We start from the raw sequence: 18829 nt of genomic DNA on the forward strand, positions 1-18829 counted from the left end.
AAGAACGCCATAGGGAAAGATCCGGTTGTTCACCACCATTGGCCACTCCACAGCATTTGTTTCTGCCACCCACAAGAACAAGTCCCTCTACTCCTCCTGCTCCAAGAGTAGCTTCCAGTCCGGCCATTTCCATGCAGCTGGAACTGCCTCCCTCCCGCTGAGTGACTCCAGAGATTGAGAGTGAGTGAGTGTCTATATTGCAGCCAGTCTGGCCACTTCTGAACTACCTGTCCCCTTCAGCCAAAGAAGGAAGGCTCACCAGTAGAAAGAGGAACCCTGGTGAGCAGACAACTTTCCCTTCCATTCCCAGAACCCGGATGCAGATCCCGGCAACTTTATGTTACAACAAACAATCCCTGCCTCTGTCAGCTTTAGTGGACTCCAGTGCTGAGGGCAATCTTCTAGGTGAAGACATAGCTGCCCGGGCTGAAATTCCTCGGGAGCCATTGAGTGTCCCTCTGGAGGCCTGGGCACTGGACGGCAGACTTCTGGCCCAGGTCACACACTGCACGCTACCCCTGTCTGTAATTCTCTCCAGGAACCATTGGGAGCAGGTATAATTTAACTTAATTTCATCCCCTCAAGCTCCTAGACAGTTCTTGGGTATCCCTGGTTGGTCTGCCATGACCCTCACATCGACTGGTCCACTGGGAAGATAGCCAGCTGGAGCCCGTTCTGTCACTCCACTTGTCTTTAATCGGCCCTTTCCCCTGTGAAAGTCACTGCAACCTCGTCTGCCGCTGAGACCCCCTGACCTATCGAAGGTTCCAGCAGAGTACCACAACCTGGGAGAAGTATTCAGCAAACAAATGGTCCTTTCCCTGCTGCCACACTGCCCTTATGATTGCACAATCGACTTTCGCTCAGGGGCCCCTCTACCCACCAGTCGGCTGTATAACTTGTCCTGGCCAGCAAGGGAGGCAATAGAGGCATACTTAAACGAATCTCTTGTGGCGGGCATTATCCGGCCCTCATCCTCCCCTGTTGACACAGGTTTCTTCTTTGTGGGGAAGAAGGATGGCTCACTGGGTCCCTGCATTGGTTACCGAGGCCTAAATAGCTTAACCATAAAGAACAAATATCCACTGCTCCTTCTCAACTCTGCTTTTGAACCACTTCATGGAGCCATCATCTTCTCCAAGTTGGACCTACGAAGTGCCTATCTCTGGTCAGGATAAGGGAAGGAGATGAGTGGAAAACAGCATTCAACACCCCTCTTGGTCACTTCAAATACCTGGTCATGACATGCGGCCTCACCAATGCCCCTGTCATTTTCCAAGCCCTGATAAATGATGTCCTTAGAGATTTCATTAACCGCTTCATGTTTGTTTATTTGGATGACATTTTAATCTTCCCCAGCAATCTCCAGGAACACACCCACCATGTCCGTCAGGTTCTGCAGAGGTTTTGGGAGAATTAACTATTTGTAAAAGCTGAGAAGTGTGAATTTCACGTTCCTTCACTCAGTTTCTTAGGATACATCATCGAGAGCGGGCAAGTGAGAGCAGATCCTGAAAAGATCTGGGTGGTGGTGGAGTGGCCAACACCTACGACACTCGAGCAGCTCCAGCGATTTCTGGGGCTTGCAAACTTTTATTGTCATTTCATCAGGGATTACAGCCGGGTGGCAGCGGCTCTTACTCGACTCACCTCTCCTAAGACCCCTCTTCACTGGGACCCCGAAGTGGACCCAGCCTTCTCGGAGCTGTAGAGACGTTTCACCTCTGCTCCCATCCTGGTCCAACCAGACGCCTCTTGTCAATTCATTGTGGAGGTCGATGCCTCCGACGCTGGGGTGGGAGCAGTCCTCTCCCAACGTTCAGGCCCTGACCAAAAACTTCATCCCTGTGCCTTCTTTTCTCGCCGGCTGTCCCCCGCCGAATGAAATTATGACTTAGGGAACCGGGAGTTACTGGCAGTCAAATTTGCTTTGGAGGAGTGGAGGCACTGGCTGGAGGGAGTGAAACATCTGTTTATTGGCTGGACCGATCACAAGAACCTTGCATATATCCAAACCGCCAAACGCCTGAATTCTCGCCAGGCGCATTGGGCATTATTTTTTGTGTCGGTTCAGATTTACACTCACCAATGTCCGGGGTCCAAGAATGGGAAGCCCAATGCCCTCTCCCATCAATACATTTCCAAGGAGGGCCTTCCCAACCCCGAAACCATCCTTCCGCTATCCTGTGTAGTGGCTGCCCTGACCTGGGAGATCAAGGCCATAGTCAAAGAGGCTCAACGGACTCAGCCAGACCCAGGCAACGGACCCTCCAATCGCCTCTTTGTGCCCAACTCCGTTCGATCTCAGGTTCTCCAGTGGGGGCACACATCTCATTTTGCCTGCCATCCCGGGATCAATCGGACTCTTCCCCTCCTGAAGAGACATTGCTGGTGGCCCTCCATGGACTCTGACATCTGTTCCTTTGTCTCTGCCTGTTCTGTTTGTGCGTGTGGAAAAGCCTCCCACTGACCACCTGCTGGATTGCTTCGTCACCTACCTGTTCCTAACCACCCTTGGTCTCACATTGTGCTGGACTTCATTACGGGACATCCCCCTTCACATGGGAACACTACTGTACTTCCTGTGGTGGACCGCTTCTCCAAAGCTGTGCACTTCGTAGCCCTATTTCTGACCAGGGCCCCCAATTCATCTCTCAAGTTTGGAGATCTTTTTGTCAAGCCCTTGGAGCCTCAGTAAATCTGTCGTCCTGCTTTCATCCGCAGATGAACAGGAAAACAGAGTGAGCTAACCAGGATTTGGAAGCAGCACTGTGCTGTGTAACTGCCAACAACCCGTCCGCCTGGAGCACCCATCTTGCTTGGGTAGAGTACGCCTACAACTCCTTGGTCAGCACTATCACTGGAATGTCTCCCTTTGAATGCTCCCTCGGTTACCAAGCCCCTCTGTTCTCCGCTCATGAAGATGACATTGCTGTGCCTTCTGTTCAGGCCCATCTCCGCCGGTGCTGCAAGATCTGGAAAGACACACGTGTGGCCTTGCTCCGCTCAGCCGACCGCAACTGGAGGATTGCCGATCACCATCGGATTCCTGCATCTGATTATCAGCCTGGGCAGAAGGTTTGGCTCTCTTCTAATGACATCCCCCTCAAGAACGAGCCCAGGAAACTCGCTCCTCCCTTCCTGGGACCATTCGAGATTGAGAGTATTATCAACCCCTTGGTGGTCCAACTCAAACTACCCAAATCTATGCACATCCATCCTACATTCCATGTTTCCCAATTGAAGCAGGTATCTGTCAGCCCTTTATGCCCTCCTGCCAAACCCCCTCCACCCGCCGGAGTCATTGATGACCATCCAGCATACATCGTCCGGCCAAGGCAGGGGTCTCCAGTACCTGGTTGATTGGGAGGGATACAGCCCGGACGAATGCTCCTTCATCCTGGACCCTTCCCTCATCCATGATTTCCATTGGGACCATTCGGACAAGCCTGGTGGATCACCTGGAGGCTCCCACTGTGGGGGGGGGGGGGGGTTACTGTTATGGTCCCGATAGTTTATTCCCTATCTTGCTCCTAATTTTCTTTGATTATGCCATTAATTAATTAATTAAGATTGTTAATTTCCCTATTGTTTCCTATTCTCCTTGATGGCACATCTGGTTTCCATCAAGAACTCAGTATAAGAACCCTGACATCACAACCACTAGTCGCCAGTTTGTTGGTCTTTTTTCCTGTGAGTAAACTACGTTTCCTGATCACTTAGAACCGTTTGTTCTAAGTTCAACTCCAGTTTCAAGGTTTACCTATGAGACTCTGTTTCTCTGAGTCAAAGTTCCATGTCAAGGTTCCATATCAGGGCTCCATGTCAAGATCCATCCTGTTTGCTGTTTGGCGTTTACGCCCGTGTAAACATCCAAACTCAATCTCCATGCCTGTGTCCTGCACTTGGGTTCACTTCAGTCACTCCTTGTAACAATATTTCCATCAATAAGTTAATAAAATATATTTCAAAAAATGTATATAGTGTGCAGCACAGGTAAACAATAAACAGTCCAATGTCCCTGCAGGCTTCAAGGCAGCCACTCTCATTCCAGTGCCCAAGTAAATGATGGTAAATGGCTTAAACAATTATCCCTGTTAGCTGGGCTGCACAATCTCTTAGCACCTGACCAGCCCCATGGTTTTGTATGGGTTTACCCTAGATAGGATGCTCTTCACCTTGGCTGTGGCCAGACAGGGTGCCTGTTCCTTAGGGGGAGAGGAGGCTTTCCTCGATGTCACGTCACTCATTGCATCAAAACATGCATAGAAGGCACTCATCCTATTGGGAAGGGGGGGTGTTGCTGTCGTTGATGTACAGGGCGGACATGTAGTCTGTTCTGGTTTACACATCTTACTACATGCACTGCGTGTCCTTGGAGTCACAAGGGTGTCTGTGGATTTCGGTGTGTATCACACTTTGCCTCCCTGATGCACCGGAGATCGCAGCTCTTGCTGGCCTTAGAGTCATCCTGTCTCCAGATCACAAGGAGGTGTCCTGATCCCTAAGCAGTGCACAAACCTTTGTGAAGGTTGAGCGAAGACATTATAGAAATGTTTAAAATTATTAGTGAGATGATAAGGTGGATGATAACAGTCTTTTCCCGAGGGTAAGGGAGACCAGAACTAGGGTGAGGGGAGCCTGAGTGATAACTTTTTCATGCAGAAGGTTTATCTAGGTTTCCAAGAGACATTTGACAAGATGCCACAGAGAAGATCGACACATCATTTTAAAGCCCAGGGTAGAGTCATACAGTACATCACAGATCCAGGCCCTGCAGCCCACCTAGTCTGTGCTGAATATGTTCTAGTCAGTGGAAAATGCCTGCTTGCATTTGCCCTATCCATACCCCTCATAATTTTGAATATCTCTATCAAATCTCCCCCCATTCTCCTGCATTCTAGGGAATAAAATTCTAACCTATTCAAACTTTGCCTATAAACCAGATCCTCAAGTCTGGGCAACATCCTTGTAGGTGACCAGAACTGCACACAATATTCCAAACTCAGCCTCTCCAACATCTTATACAGCTTCAACGTAACACGGGTTAGTAAACTGCGGGCATGCTACGTTGGCGCCCAAAGCATAGCAAAACTTGTGGGCTTCTGCCAACACATCCTCGGACTCTGCTGGTCATTAACACAAATGCCACATTTCACTGCATGTTTTGATTTACACGTAACAAGTAAAGCTAATGTTCCGATCTTTAGGTCGTGGCACTTTGGTCTTTATTGCAAATGAGTTAGAGTTTAGAAACTGGGAGGTTTGCTTCCAATAGTATTTGGTGTTGGTGTGGTCACACCAGTTTTGGGACCCTTATCTATAATTATTGGAGTTCTGGTTAGATGGTGGCACGCTCGGACACAGCAACCTATCTGAGTCCAAACAAATGTGCAATCGTTCGTCCTTTATGTCTTTTTTGTGAGTGCAAGGCACTGTTAGATATTAAGAGCATCAAATATGGCAGGTCCACCTCACTAAATTACAGTTGAAATTGGACTAAATGGAGGCAGTACAAAGGAAATCCATTAGTCACGTTCCTGGGATGAGAGGGTTTTTCCCAGGGAAGAAATGGCTAATACAAAAGGCATAATTTGAAGGTGATGGAAGGAAAATATAGTCCAGCATTTGCCTGGTTCTGTGCTGTAGTGCTCTGTTATTCTATGACTGTCTGGTGGTGGGGGGTGGATGTCAGAGGTGGTTTTAAATGGAGAATGGTGAGTGTGTGATGATGGTAGAGGCAAGTGCATTAGGGATATTTAAGAGTCTCATAGATAGGCATATTGTTGTTTCTTTCCGGGCCTTGTGGTGCTTCGGGTGACAACCTTGCCATTTCTCTAGCATTTATCTGTTTTTTCTATGAGGGCGAATTGCTAGCTGGATGCTCAACCCAGCATGGATGGAAATCATGCAAGGAGCCGGCCGGATTTGAACCCAAGACTACTTGCCTTGAAGTCCAGTGTTAATACCACTATACCGTGGGCTGGCTAAATAAATATGGATGATAGAAAAATGAAGGGCTATGTTGTAGGGAAGGGTTAGATTGATTTTGGAGTCAGTTAAAAGGGTTGGCATAAGACAGTGGGCCGATAGGTCTGTACAGTGCTGTACCATTCTATGTTCTGTACTCATGCCCCACGCCTGTACACATGCTGGTGGTCTCAGTAAAATGCAATAAAAAAAAAGAAACTGTTATACAGCTTCAAAATGATCTAATGCATGACAAGTGTGAGTCACCAAGGTACTTCAACAAATCCAGGCTAAGCCCACCATCCTCAGCACCAATGCAGAATGGCTTCATGAATCGCTCAATACGAGGCAGGACACTTAAGCCATTTTTACGTTGGAGCAGACCTAACAACAACTGACTCTGGTGATGTTATACCAGAGTATTAGTTGACACACCACATAGCTCTGCTGCCCAGTCAGAATTCGAGTAGGGACACACACACAAAGGTACAGAGAGAACAGAGTGTCTCTATTGCAGTGAATTATAGGCTGGAATTCAATCAAATCAGCCAGTACTGAAGAGAGGAGAGTTTATACCGAGAATAAGAGACAGCTAAGAATCAGATTTTTTCAATTCGTTTCTGGATCTGGCTGTCACTAGCTTGGGCAACATCTATTACCCATCCCTGGAACATAGAACAAAGAGTACAGCGCAGGATAGGCCTTTTGGGCCACAGTGTTGTACTGACTTTTTAACCTACTCTAAGACCAATCTAGCTCCTTCCTCCCACGTAAACCTCCACTCTTCTGTCATCCATGTGCCTGTCTAAGGGTCTCTTAAATGTCTCCAATGTATCTGCCTCTACCTCCTCCCCGGCAGTATGTTCCAAGCACCCACCACTCTCTGTGTTTAAAAAAACCTACCTCTGAAATTCATAGTATTCTTCCTTACAAACAAGTTATGCCCCTGGTATTAGCTATAGCTATTGCTGACCTGGGAAAAAATCTCTAGCTGTTCACTTTATCTATCCCTCTTATCACCTTGTACACCTCTATCAAGACATCTCTCATTCTCCTTTGTTCCATTGATAAAAGCCCTAGCTTGCTCAACCTTTCCTTTTAAGACATGATCTCTAATCCAGGCAGCAACCTGATAAATCTCTTCTGCACCCTCTCTAAACATTCCACATCCTTCCTATAAAGAGGTGACCAGAATCGAACACCATATTCCAAGGGCGGTCTAATCAGTATTTTACGGAGCTGCAACATTAGCTTGTGGCTCTTGAGCTCAATCCCTGGACTAATGAAGTCCAATGTACAATATCATATGCCTTTTTAACCACCCTATCAACTCGTGCGGCAACTTTGAGGAATCTCTGGGCACGGACCCCAAGATCCCTCTGTTCCCCCACACTGCTAAGAATCCTGCCATTAACCCTGTGAACTGCCTTCAAATCCCAAAGTGTATCACTTCACACTATTCCCGGTTCAATTCCATCTGCCACTTCTCAGTCCAGCTCTGCATCTTGTAAATGTTGAACTTATGACAACCTTCTACACTATCCAAAGCATTACCAGCCTTTACGTCATCTGCAAACTTACTTACCCAGCCTTCTATTTGTCCTTGAGAAGGCATCTGTGAGCTCTCTTCTTGCAGTCTATCTACAAAGGTGCCCCGGCAATCCCATGGTGAGGGAGGTTCAGATTAATTCCCAGATGGTGAAGAATGAAATAGTTTTAGGCTGGGATCTAATCCATCGGTTTGGGGGGTAGTTTATATATAGAATAACAGATCCCCAGGAGTGGGTTACAGGCTGGAATCCAGTGCATGGTTTTAGAGATTTTATATATAGAATAACAGATCCCTGGTAGTGGGTTACATGCTGGGATTTAATCCAAGGGTTTGAAGGGTTTATGTATAGAATAACGTATCCCTGGGAGTGGGATACAGGCTGAGATCTAATTCATGGGTTTGAGTATTTATATATAGAATAAAAGATCCTCTGGAGTGGGCTACAGGTTGCAATCCCCTCTGCAATCCAATTTCCAGATGGACTTTGATCCCATGAACACTACCTCATTACTATTTTATTTGTTTTTTGCACTGCTTATTTTAACTTAACTATTTAATAGACATATATAGACTTAATGTAACTCAGGTTTTTCATTCTCTATATTTATTTATCATGTATTTCATTGTACTGCTGCCATCAAGTTAATAAACTTCACGACATATGCCAGTAATATTAAATCTGATTCTGGTCTGATCCAAGTGTTTGGGGTTTTTTGTATTGAATAATAGATCCCCAGGAGTGGGTTACTGTCTGGGATCTGATCCAGGGGTTCAGGTGTCAAGGCATTATTCCTGTGTTGTGTAGGGGGGGGGGGCTGGTGGAGATGTGTGCCTTTAACAGGCTGTTGTCTTTGGTAGAAAGTAACCAGCCTGGAGGAGGAGGTCACGAAGCTGAACAAGCAGGTGGTGAGTCAGAGCAAGCTGTACCACGAGGCAATGCGCCGAGCTCGGAGAGCAGAGGAGCAGCTGAGCGATCGCGACGAAGTCCTCAGCCACCTGGAAGGGCAGCTTGCCTCCAAGAATCTGCTCAAGGATGGACATCAGTTTGAGAGACAGAGGGTGAGTGAGGCACACTTTCAGCAACACTCCTCCCACAGTGTGACCCTCCCTCAGTACCACTCCTCTCACAATGTGACCCTCTCATAGTGTGACTCTCCCTCAGTACCGCCCCTCCCACAGTGTGACCCTCCCTCAGTACTGCCGCTCCCACAGTGTGATCCTCCCTCAGTACCACCCCTCCCACAGTGTGACCCTCCCTCAGTACTGCCCCTCCCACAGTGTGACCCTCTCTCAGTACCACCCCTCCCACAGTGTGACCCTCCCTCAGTACTGCCGCTCCCACAGTGTGACCCTCCCTCAGTACCACCCCTTTCACTATGCAGCGCACATGTATCTCCACAAAGGACTCATCTCTGGATGTGACTTGAATTTGTGATCTTTTGAGTCTGCTTCAGGAAGCCAGCACAAACTAAAAGCCACCTTTCAGAATGAGTTCTGTGCAGCCCCAGGGATCCCTTGGGAAGAGATCTTGCTGGTGTATAGGGAACGGATTTAGAGAGCCCTCCTTGGGAGGCATGGAAGTAGATCTCAGAGGGTAGAACTTCCTGCCTCATTCTTTTTCTGATTCTGAGGAGCATTGAGAGTTGAGTGATGAGGACCTCTGTTGAAAGACCAGCACAAGCACAGTGGACTGAATGGCCTTGCCCTGGATCACTCTGAATATAGTTGCCATTCGAGAAAGTTGATTTTGCTGGCAGTGTTTTCGATACTTGCAGTGCACTCAGTGACTTCGATGAGAGTGTTACCTCTCATCACCTCTGCCTTTTCGGTTGTTTATCTTTCCCTGAGATGAATTCAAGGAATATCAATTTGAACTGCTGTTCTTTAAAAAAATTAGCTCACCTACTTGCTCATTTGCCATTTAATTTGCTTCGATGTAAACAAATCAGAGAGGATGCTGTTATATAACACACTGCTTCACAAAAGATCACTCAGCAGAAGAACATAAGAATTGAAAAAATATTCTCACTCAAGCAATCATTTAAAGTTTTGAATCATCTTCTACTTCAGTGGAATCTTCTAGCACCATCCAATTTTCCTCAATTCCTTATAATGCGACCATAAAACATAGAAGCAGAATTACGCTGTTTGGCCTGTCTGGTCCTTTCCCCCACTTGATTGTGGCTGATTTATTATCCCTCTCAACCTCTCTCTCCTGCCTTCTTCCTGTAACCTTTGATGCCCATACTAATCTAGAATCTATCAACCTCTGCTTTAAATATCCCAATGACCTGGTCTTCACAGCTGTCTGCAGCAATGAATTCCATAGATTCACTACCCTCTGGCTGAGGAAATTCCTCCGTATCTCTGCTCTACAGGGATGCCCTTGTATTCTGAGGTGTAGCCCTCTGGTTCTGGACTCCTGCAGTATTGGAACCATCCTCTCCATGTCCACACTATCTAGACCTTTCAACATTCAATAGGTTTCAAAGAGATACCCCCCTCATTTTTGTAAAATCCAGTGAGTACAGGACCAGAGCCATTCAGTGGTCCTCATACATTAACCATTTCTTTCCCGGGATTACTTTCATAAACCTCCTCTGGGTCCTCTCCAATGTCCGCTCATCCTTTGCTCAAAGTGCTCACAAAACTCCAAATGTGGTCTGACCTCATCATTCTAGTCCTCTTAAAATGAAAGCTCTGACAATCTATATCCCTCCATTTCCAGCACATTCATGTGCCTGTCTAACAGCCTCTTAAATGCCTCTACCACCACCCCTAGCAGCACATTCCAAGCGCCCACCATTCTTTATGTAAAAAATCTGCCACACACATCTCCTTTGGAATTCCCCCCTCTTAGCTTAAATGCATGCCCTCTATTGGTCATTTTGACTCTGCAAAATAGGAACCAGCTGTCTATTCTATCAGAGCTTCTCATAACCTTATCAACCTCTATCAGGTCTCCTTTCAGTCTCTGCCTCTTCAGTGAAAGCAATTCAATTCTATCCAACCTCTACCTTATAGCTCAAAACCTCTGATGCAGGCAGTGCAAGCTCTCCCTGCTTTTTTGTCAGCTACATCGAACAGTCCATGTTCACTGGAAATGCTCCCCTACTCTTTCTGTGCTCAGCATGGGTGTGCTTCCTGCAATCTCCTGCTGGGCGCATCAATTTCATCAACTTTGCCTACAACTTCCACCCTGCCCTTAAATTTATTTGGCCCATCTTGGACACCTCTCTTCTCTTTTTCGATCTCTCTCTCTCTCTCTCTCTCCATCTCTAGAGGCACATTTAATAGGTTTCAATGAGATCCCCCCTTCATATCACTATCTCTGTTACCTTTTACAAACCTACGGACTCTCACAGCAATCTTGACTGTCCCACTTCCCACCCAGTCACTTGTGCCTGTCCCGTACCTGTTCTCAGGATAAATCGTTCTATTCGAGAGCAGCATGTTGTGTGTTCTGCTCTGCATTCCCAGCATCTGCTGTGTTTATGATGCTGGTGAACCCCTCCAAAACCACCACGTCCATCCTACATGGCAACCAGCTTCCATGGCAGTACATTCCAGGCACCCACCACTCTGTATGTAGAAAACTTGACCCTCATATCTTTAAACTTTCCCCCTCTCACCTTAAATCTATGTCCTCAAGTATTTCACATTTCCACCTCAGGAAAAGGAGCCTGACTATCAACTCTATCGATGCCTGTAATAATTTTACAACCAGGTCTCCCCTCACTCTCTGCCACTACAGTGAAAATAACCCAAGTTTGTCCAACCTCTTCCTTAAGCTAAAACTCTAATCCACAAAATGCTGAAGGAACTCAGCAGGCCAGGTGACATTTATGAAAAAAAGTACTGTACTTTTTTCAAGGATGCTTCCTGGCCTGCTGAATTCCTCCAGCATTTTGTGTGTGTTGTTTGGATTTCCAGCATCTGCAGATTCTCACTTGTTTGTGACTCTCTAATCCAGGCAGCATCCTGGTGAACCTCTTCTACACCATCTCCAAAACCTCAGTCTCCTTCCAGTAATGGGGCAATCATACAGTGTTCTAGATGTGGTCTAACCAAAGTTTTATACAGCTGCATATATGCTTAATGGTGCTGCAGAGAGACTCCTGGGGTGAAGACTGAGTGATAGGAAGGAGGCTGGTGAAGTGCAGGAACACTACCATGATTTCAGGCAGTTGGGAAGCCCGAGTTTTGCCTCTCCCCGTTGATCCTGCACTTTATTTTTGTTCTCTGTTGCCTTTGAGAAATCTGTCATGTTATTTTGCTCTCTCTCAGCACACCAGATTCCTGCGTGGGCTAGCCCAGGCGATGAACATGGAGCAAGACGTGCAGATAGATGACCTGGAGGACCAGGCTGAGAAGCTGCTGGCCAGGGCTCGGGTGCTGGCGGAGATCGAGCGGGAGAGGACAGATGACAGCAATGAGTTCCTACAGAACCTGCAGCAAAAGGTCACTGTCCAACCTGGCAGCTGTCTGCTGTTTACTGCTACTGTTGGCACAGAGAGAACGGCTTCACTATGATGTTAACTCCCAAGGTCACACATCTGTGCACACCTTAACCCCTTAACCCCCTAACCCTAGTCCAAAGTGAGCAAGTGAAGCCTATTCAGTCTGTTTCTAGTGTGTTGTTAAATCAGACCAATCTGGAATCATCTTTATCCAAGAATATGGCTTTATTTACAAAATGGTTCATCAACTAACAATCTATTTCCATGTTTTTAGAAGGATAGTTTAGAGGAAGCTTCACTGAGTGTCTGACCTCCAGGAATGGGATGGAATGGTGTAAAGGAAGTTTCACTCTGTGTGTCAACCCAGGAACATGTGATGGGACAGTGTGGAGGGAGTTTCACTGAATGTCTGACCCCAGGAATATGTGATGGGCCACTGTGGAGGGATCTTCATTCTGTATCTGACCCTGGGAGTGTGTGTTGGGACAGTGTGGAGGTGGCTTTACTCTGTGTCTGATCCCAGGAGTGTGTGTTTGGAGAATCTGGAGGGAGCTTCATTGTGTGTCCCAGGTGTGTGTGACAGGACGGTGTGGAGAGAGCTTCACTCTGTGTCTAACCCATGTCTTTCTCATTTTCAGAGTGTTTGATAGGATAATGCAGAGTGGTTTCTAATTTGCGTGTTGCCCCTGCCCCAGGAGTGTGGAGGGGACAGTGTAGAAGGAGGTTTACTCTGCATCTAAGCTGGGTTGACCCTGCTCTGAGAGCAAGTGACAGGGGAGTTTAGATGGTGATTTGCTCTAAGTCAAAGCTGCACTGTTTGCTTGCTGGAAACAGTTTGTAGCTGCCTATGTCCTGGTATCAGGCACACATCATGTTGTGTATCGATGTGCAGATTGTATCTCCTTTTCATCCTCTTGTAGACCACAGCGTGAGGCAGTATGCAGTGAAGGTGTGAAAAAGCCATAATTAGGGAAAGCAGATAGACTGAAGCTAGGGCTTTTCTCTTTAAAACAAAGGATGAAAGGTGACCTGATAGAGGTGTACGTGATGATAAGAGGCATTGATAGAGTGAATAGTCAGCAACTTTTTCCCAGGGTGGAAATGTCTTCTGCGAGGGGGGATAGTTTTAAGATAATTGGTGGAAAGTATAGGGTGGATAAACAGAGTGTATGGAACACCCTGCACATGGTGGTGGTGGAGATGTTTAAAAGACTCTCAGACAGGCACACAGATGATAGATAAATGAAGGTCTGTGTGGGAGGGAAGTGTTAGATTGATCTTTGAGTAGGTCAAAGGTTCAGTGCAACATCGTAGGCCAAAGGGACGGGATGTGCTCTACTGTTCGACTGTACGTTCAGAGAAAGATCCCAAACCATCAAACACGTGGGAGTCATTTAAAAGCCCAAAGTCAGAGGCACAATGTCCATGGAGGAACAAAGGCAGGGATAGCAAGGTTTGGTAATTTGGTAATTGTTAATGAATGTTAAAGTTAAATTTTACAAATTTAGCCATGAAGGAAAAAAAGTTATAGGTAAGTTCCCCGAGTTATAGGGAAAGGTTGAATAGGTTAGGACTTTATCTCCTGGAGTGTAGGAGATTGCAAGGAGATTTGATAGAGGTATACAAAATTATGAGGGGTATAGATAGGGTAAACGCAAGCAGGCTTTTTCCACTGAAGTTGGGCAAGATTAGAACCTGAGGTCATGGGTTAAGAGAGAAATGTGAAATATTTAAGAGGAACATGAGGGGAAACTTAAGACCATAAGATACTGGAGCAGAATTAGGCCATTTAGCCCATCAAGTCTGCTTCGCCATTTCATCATGGCTGATCCATTTTCCTCTCAGCCCCAATCTCCTATAAGACCATAAGAACCTCCTGTAAGACCATACATTTTCAGAGGGTGGTGCAAGTGTGGAACAAGCTGCCAGTGGAAGTAGTAGATGTGGGTTCAATTAGAACACTTAAGAAAGTTTGGATAAGCAGGTGAATGGGGGTGATACAGAGGGATATGGTCCAGGTGTAGATCGATGAGACTAGGCAGAAGAACAGTTCAGCACAGGCTGGATGGACTGAAGAGCCTTTTCTGTCCTGTGGGGCTCTATGATTATGACTCATCAATTTTAGAAAAATTAATGTGCCTTTAGTAAATGCATTTAAGATGTGTTTAAGATCCAGGGAATGGAGGGATGGGATCACATGCAGGCAGATAAAATTTGTTTAAATTGTCTCCACAATCACGGGCTGAAGGGCCTGTTTTCTACGTTCAATGCATGGAGCCAGGATCAGTCAGCTTCCCTTGAAGAAGATTTAGGCTGAGCTGCTGGAGGTAATTAAGCCCACTTTGTACAGCTTGCAGGCTTTGAACAGGTGATCTATTCACTTTGAGAGGCTGAAGCCTCTAATAAAATGTAATCTTCGCCTTTACAAGCACTTTGTTCGACTAGAACATGGAGTACTTTAAAAATAATTGTCCACGATTCTTCGCTCCAATCCAAGTCTTCATATTTTCTTCAACCTCTGTGGGGCCAGAGAGGAGTGCTGCTGACGTGAACCCATCCCCTCTCACCCACCTGCCTTGATGTTTACCAGAGAGAAGGAAAGGGCTCTGCTCTGTTAATCCATTCTCTGAGGGTTATAGCAGGTACAACAGCTGCAGGTGTGACATTTAGTATGCTGTATTGACCCCAGAAGAAAAATATCACTGCATTTTTGAGTAATTGATGGGCTGAGGAAGGGCAACACAGTAAAAGGTCCCCAGGTTCGGCTTTTTGTATCCGCTCTGGTTAGGTGTATTGTTACATAAGGCTCACTGATTAGGCTAAAGCCATCAGGTTGAGGTAAATAATATGCATTAATGTTGTTATGGCTCAGATTTCACATGCTCCCCCTCCTTTGGAAAGGTGCCAAAGGTTTAAACTTTCAGAAAAACACATCAGATCGCTGCATCTCCCAGTTTAAAGTTCAACCTTTCATTTAAAAGACTCATTCACATCGCTTGAGAAATTTGGATCCAACTATGAGTCACAGAACCATGCAGCACAGAAAAAGACCCACACAGACCCTCCCCAGTCCTCATGGAGGGTCTCGGCCCAAAACTTCTCTCCATAGATGCTGCCTGACCTGCTGAGCTCCTCCAGCATTTTGGGTGCATTGCTATGGAAGCACATCTGTTGGCCCCATTCGCCCATGTTGAACTCACCCACCCAAGCTAGCCCCATTTGCCGGCATTTGATATCTTTCTAGTTTAACTTGCCTTCATGATCATGAGCTAAAAGCCCTACTCCATGTCCAACGGTACCTGTCCAAATGTCATAGAGTACTAGTCTTTTGAAACATGAACGTACCTATCTCTACCTCTTCCTCTGGCAGCTTGTTCCCTATACCTACAACCCTCTATCTGCCTTCATGTCCCTTTTAAATCTTTCCCCTCTCTAGAAAATCGAACAGCACAGTACAGGCCTCTTGACCCACAATGTTGTTGTGCAGACCTTTTCGCTAACTCCAAGATCACTCTAATACTTTCCTTAGCTTTTGAGGGCAGATTTATTCAAAACATTGCACTGGGGGTGGGTGCTCCTACGTAGCCCTCCATTATTTTTTCCATCTAAGTACCTAGTGGTGTGAATCTTGAGCCACTTGTACCTTCTACCTGATGGTAGCAGCGAGAAGAGAGCATGGCCTGGGTGGTGAGGATCTTTGAAGCTGCTTTTCATGTAGATGCGCTCGATGGTTGGGACGGGTTTACTCGTGATGTACTTGGCTGAATCCACTACCGTTCGTAGGATTTTCCATTCAAAGGCAGAATGGGTGAGAGAGAGAGAGAGATGTTGGGAATGATAAAAAAGATAACAATTCACTTTATTTGTCACACAAACATTGAAACATGCAGCAAGGTGTGTGTTTGCGTCAACAGTGCGAGGATGTGCTGGGGGCAGCCCACAAGTGTTACCGCGCTTCAAGCGTTGAAGCAGCACGCCCACAACTTTCTAATCCTAACCTGTACGTCTTTGGAAAGTTGAAGGAAACCGGAGCACCCTGAGGAAACCCACGTGTCCATGGGGAGAACGTACAAACTACTTTCAGACAGTGGCGGGAATTGAACCCTGGCTGCTGATGCTGTTAAGCGTAACACCAAGTGCTGTGCTACCAAGCCCCCACCCTCGGTGTAATGCTTGGACCAGATCTGCTCTGACAAGCTAAGTAAATCCCACCGGGGACTTTCTGGGTAACAGACGTAATTTGTGCAGTGGTTTCCCTGTGGACATTGAAGGCTGTAGACACTGGAGTCTGGAGCAACACACAACAGGCTCTGGAGGAACTCAGTGGGTCTGGCAGCACCTGTGGAGGGGAATAGACTGTCGGTGTTTCTGGCTGAGATCCTTCGGGTGTACCCAGCCCACAGGAAGGATCTGGACCCAAAACGTAGACGGTACATTTCCCTCCACAGATGCAGTGGTTTCTCTGTGTACGGTTCCCCCTGGCTCACCCCCCACCCCTCATTGACAGGTGACATCTCAGAGGGAGAGGCTGGCCAGCAGTAAGCGGCACATCCAGCTCCTGACCGACAGACTCAGCCAGCTGGAGCCGAGGGAGGGGCAGGGCGGTGGGCTGGCCGAGCTGCGGAAGGACGTGGAAAGGCTGCAAGGACAGTTGGATGTGGCAAAGAGGAAGAACCGAAGTCTGAGAGAGAAGAACGAGGAAATCACAGCTCTGAAGGTAAGGGGCAGGGGTTCTGGTGTGGGGGCATCTGGTGTGTGGAGGGTATCCAGTGTGGGAGATCTTTTGTAGGAGGGATCTGATATGGGTGGGATCTCATGTGGGGAGATGGTGGGGTAGGGGGGTCTAGTACAGGAGGGATCTGATATGGGGGATGGTGTTGGAGATCTGATGTGGGAATCCAGCATTGAGGGACCCAGTGTAGATTAATTAAGTGTGACGGGATCCTGTTTAAGGAGTTGCAGAAGGGATCTACAGATCCATTTGGGAGATGGAAAACACAGATACCCATGGATACACACGTTTACACACACAGTAGATACACACAAATATGTGTATCCTCAGTTACACACGTTTTCATAGATACACACTGATACATGGGCTCAACAATACACTGAGGAACACCGTGCTTTCTCACATCCTGCATGTTAAGATATAGATATATACATGCCACACAATGTAGCTCAATGTGCATACATGTACATGTGTGTGTAGGGGCACCTGGTGTTGGCAGTTCTCCCCAATGGGGCAGAGGTTGTGATGGGAATGGGCGTTAACCCCAGCGACAACTGGACCTTCAGATGGAAGATTTCCAATGGTGATTCTCTCCCCAGGCAAAGAGCAGGGAGCAGGACCGGACCAACCAGAGGCTTAGGGAATCGCTGGAGAAACTGGAGTCGGTCAAGGATAAAGCGGCCCGCAAGGTGGTGACGCTGACTTCTGAGCTGGACCAGGTTGAGCAAGGAGCTTTGGAGAGGAACAGCCAGGCCCAGAGCTTGACCCAAGCCCTCAGCAATGAACTTCACTCTGCCCGAAAAGCCCTGGAGGTGGTGGCACGTAGGGAGAGGCAGGTGGGAGTTGCTATAAAACCGTAAGATAATATTTCTGAGGTATAAGGATCCCCCATTCATCTAAACTCCAGCGAGTACAGGCCCAGAGCCATAAAACACTCCTCACACATTAACCCTTTCATTCCTAGGATCTCATAAACCTCTTCTGTTTCCTCTCCAATGCCAGCACGTTCTTTTTTAGATAAAGGGCCAAAACTGCTTACAATATTCCAAGTGCACTGACCGATGCCTTATAAAGGCCTCGGTGGTGGAGCTGGTGGAAGATGATGACACATCACAATGGTAGTGAAGGCGGAGGAAAACTGCAGCTGAGAAGGGTCCGCAGTCATTTTGCATTCCATGCCACTGGGCCCTGACCCCAGTCTGTCAAGCACCGCATGCCCTTGTAAGCTCACGCATCAGACTCCCCATGTACAGTGACATGCATAGGTATTCTCCATTAAGGGTGTCCACCTTAACATCCTGGAGGTGAATCCCAGATCAGCCTTTTCACCCACTAATCGACAACCCCTTCGGTTAGGAGGACATCATACCCAATTCAAGTGATTGCTCTCCTACCACTAAAGATTCAGCTTTACATCCTCGTTTTCATATTCTAGTCCTCTTGAAATGAATGCTAACATTGCATTTGTTTTACTCAACCTGCAGCTAACCTTTAGGGAAATCCTACATGCCTAAGCCCCTTTGCACTTCTTTCTTTCTTTTTCAATCTTTTTATTATTATTATTAATATCAACAAAATAAAATTGATACATAGATAATGGGATTACAAACATACATATTTCAACTGAACATGAAAGAATACATAAGCAATAGTTACAGTATAAATGAGTATTCCCAAATCATGGACGATACAAGTAACAAATAAACAAGGCAAACCTAGGTATATCATAATATATATTTAAAAAAACAGAAAAAAGAAAAAGAAAAAAAATTTATGCAAAAAAACTAATCTAATAATCTAATAACTAATAAAGAAAAAACGAAAAAAGAAAAAAGAGAAAAAGAAAAAATGGAAAAAAAGGGCTGTTTATAATATCTCACAAAAATACAAAATCATCAGTGTCGTCAGCTCCGATCCTCTCAACATATATAAAATTGAAACTGGAAAAACAAATAGGCTTGGAACAGGGTCATATTACATCATATGAAAATATTGAATAAATGGTCTCCATATCTTTTCAAATTTAATAGAAGTATCAAATACAACACTTCTAATTTTTTCTAAATTTAGACATAACATAGTTTGAGAAAACCAATGAAATACGGTAGGAGGATT

General features: G+C 46.3%; 1 protein-coding gene across 1 annotated transcript in view; it reads left to right on the forward strand.

Moving 5' to 3' along the window:
• Positions 1 to 18829, forward strand: part of LOC140723009 (coiled-coil domain-containing protein 170-like) — a 101928-nt gene that overhangs the window by 78900 nt on the left and 4199 nt on the right. Inside the window, exons 9-12 of the mRNA XM_073037643.1 lie at positions 8381 to 8581; positions 11810 to 11983; positions 16490 to 16699; positions 17314 to 17550. Coding sequence (XP_072893744.1) covers positions 8381 to 8581; positions 11810 to 11983; positions 16490 to 16699; positions 17314 to 17550 — 822 coding nt within the window. The remainder of the gene's footprint in view (positions 1 to 8380; positions 8582 to 11809; positions 11984 to 16489; positions 16700 to 17313; positions 17551 to 18829) is intronic.

Source organism: Hemitrygon akajei, chromosome 3, assembly GCF_048418815.1.
Source record: "Hemitrygon akajei chromosome 3, sHemAka1.3, whole genome shotgun sequence".
Lineage (NCBI taxonomy): Eukaryota > Metazoa > Chordata > Chondrichthyes > Myliobatiformes > Dasyatidae > Hemitrygon > Hemitrygon akajei.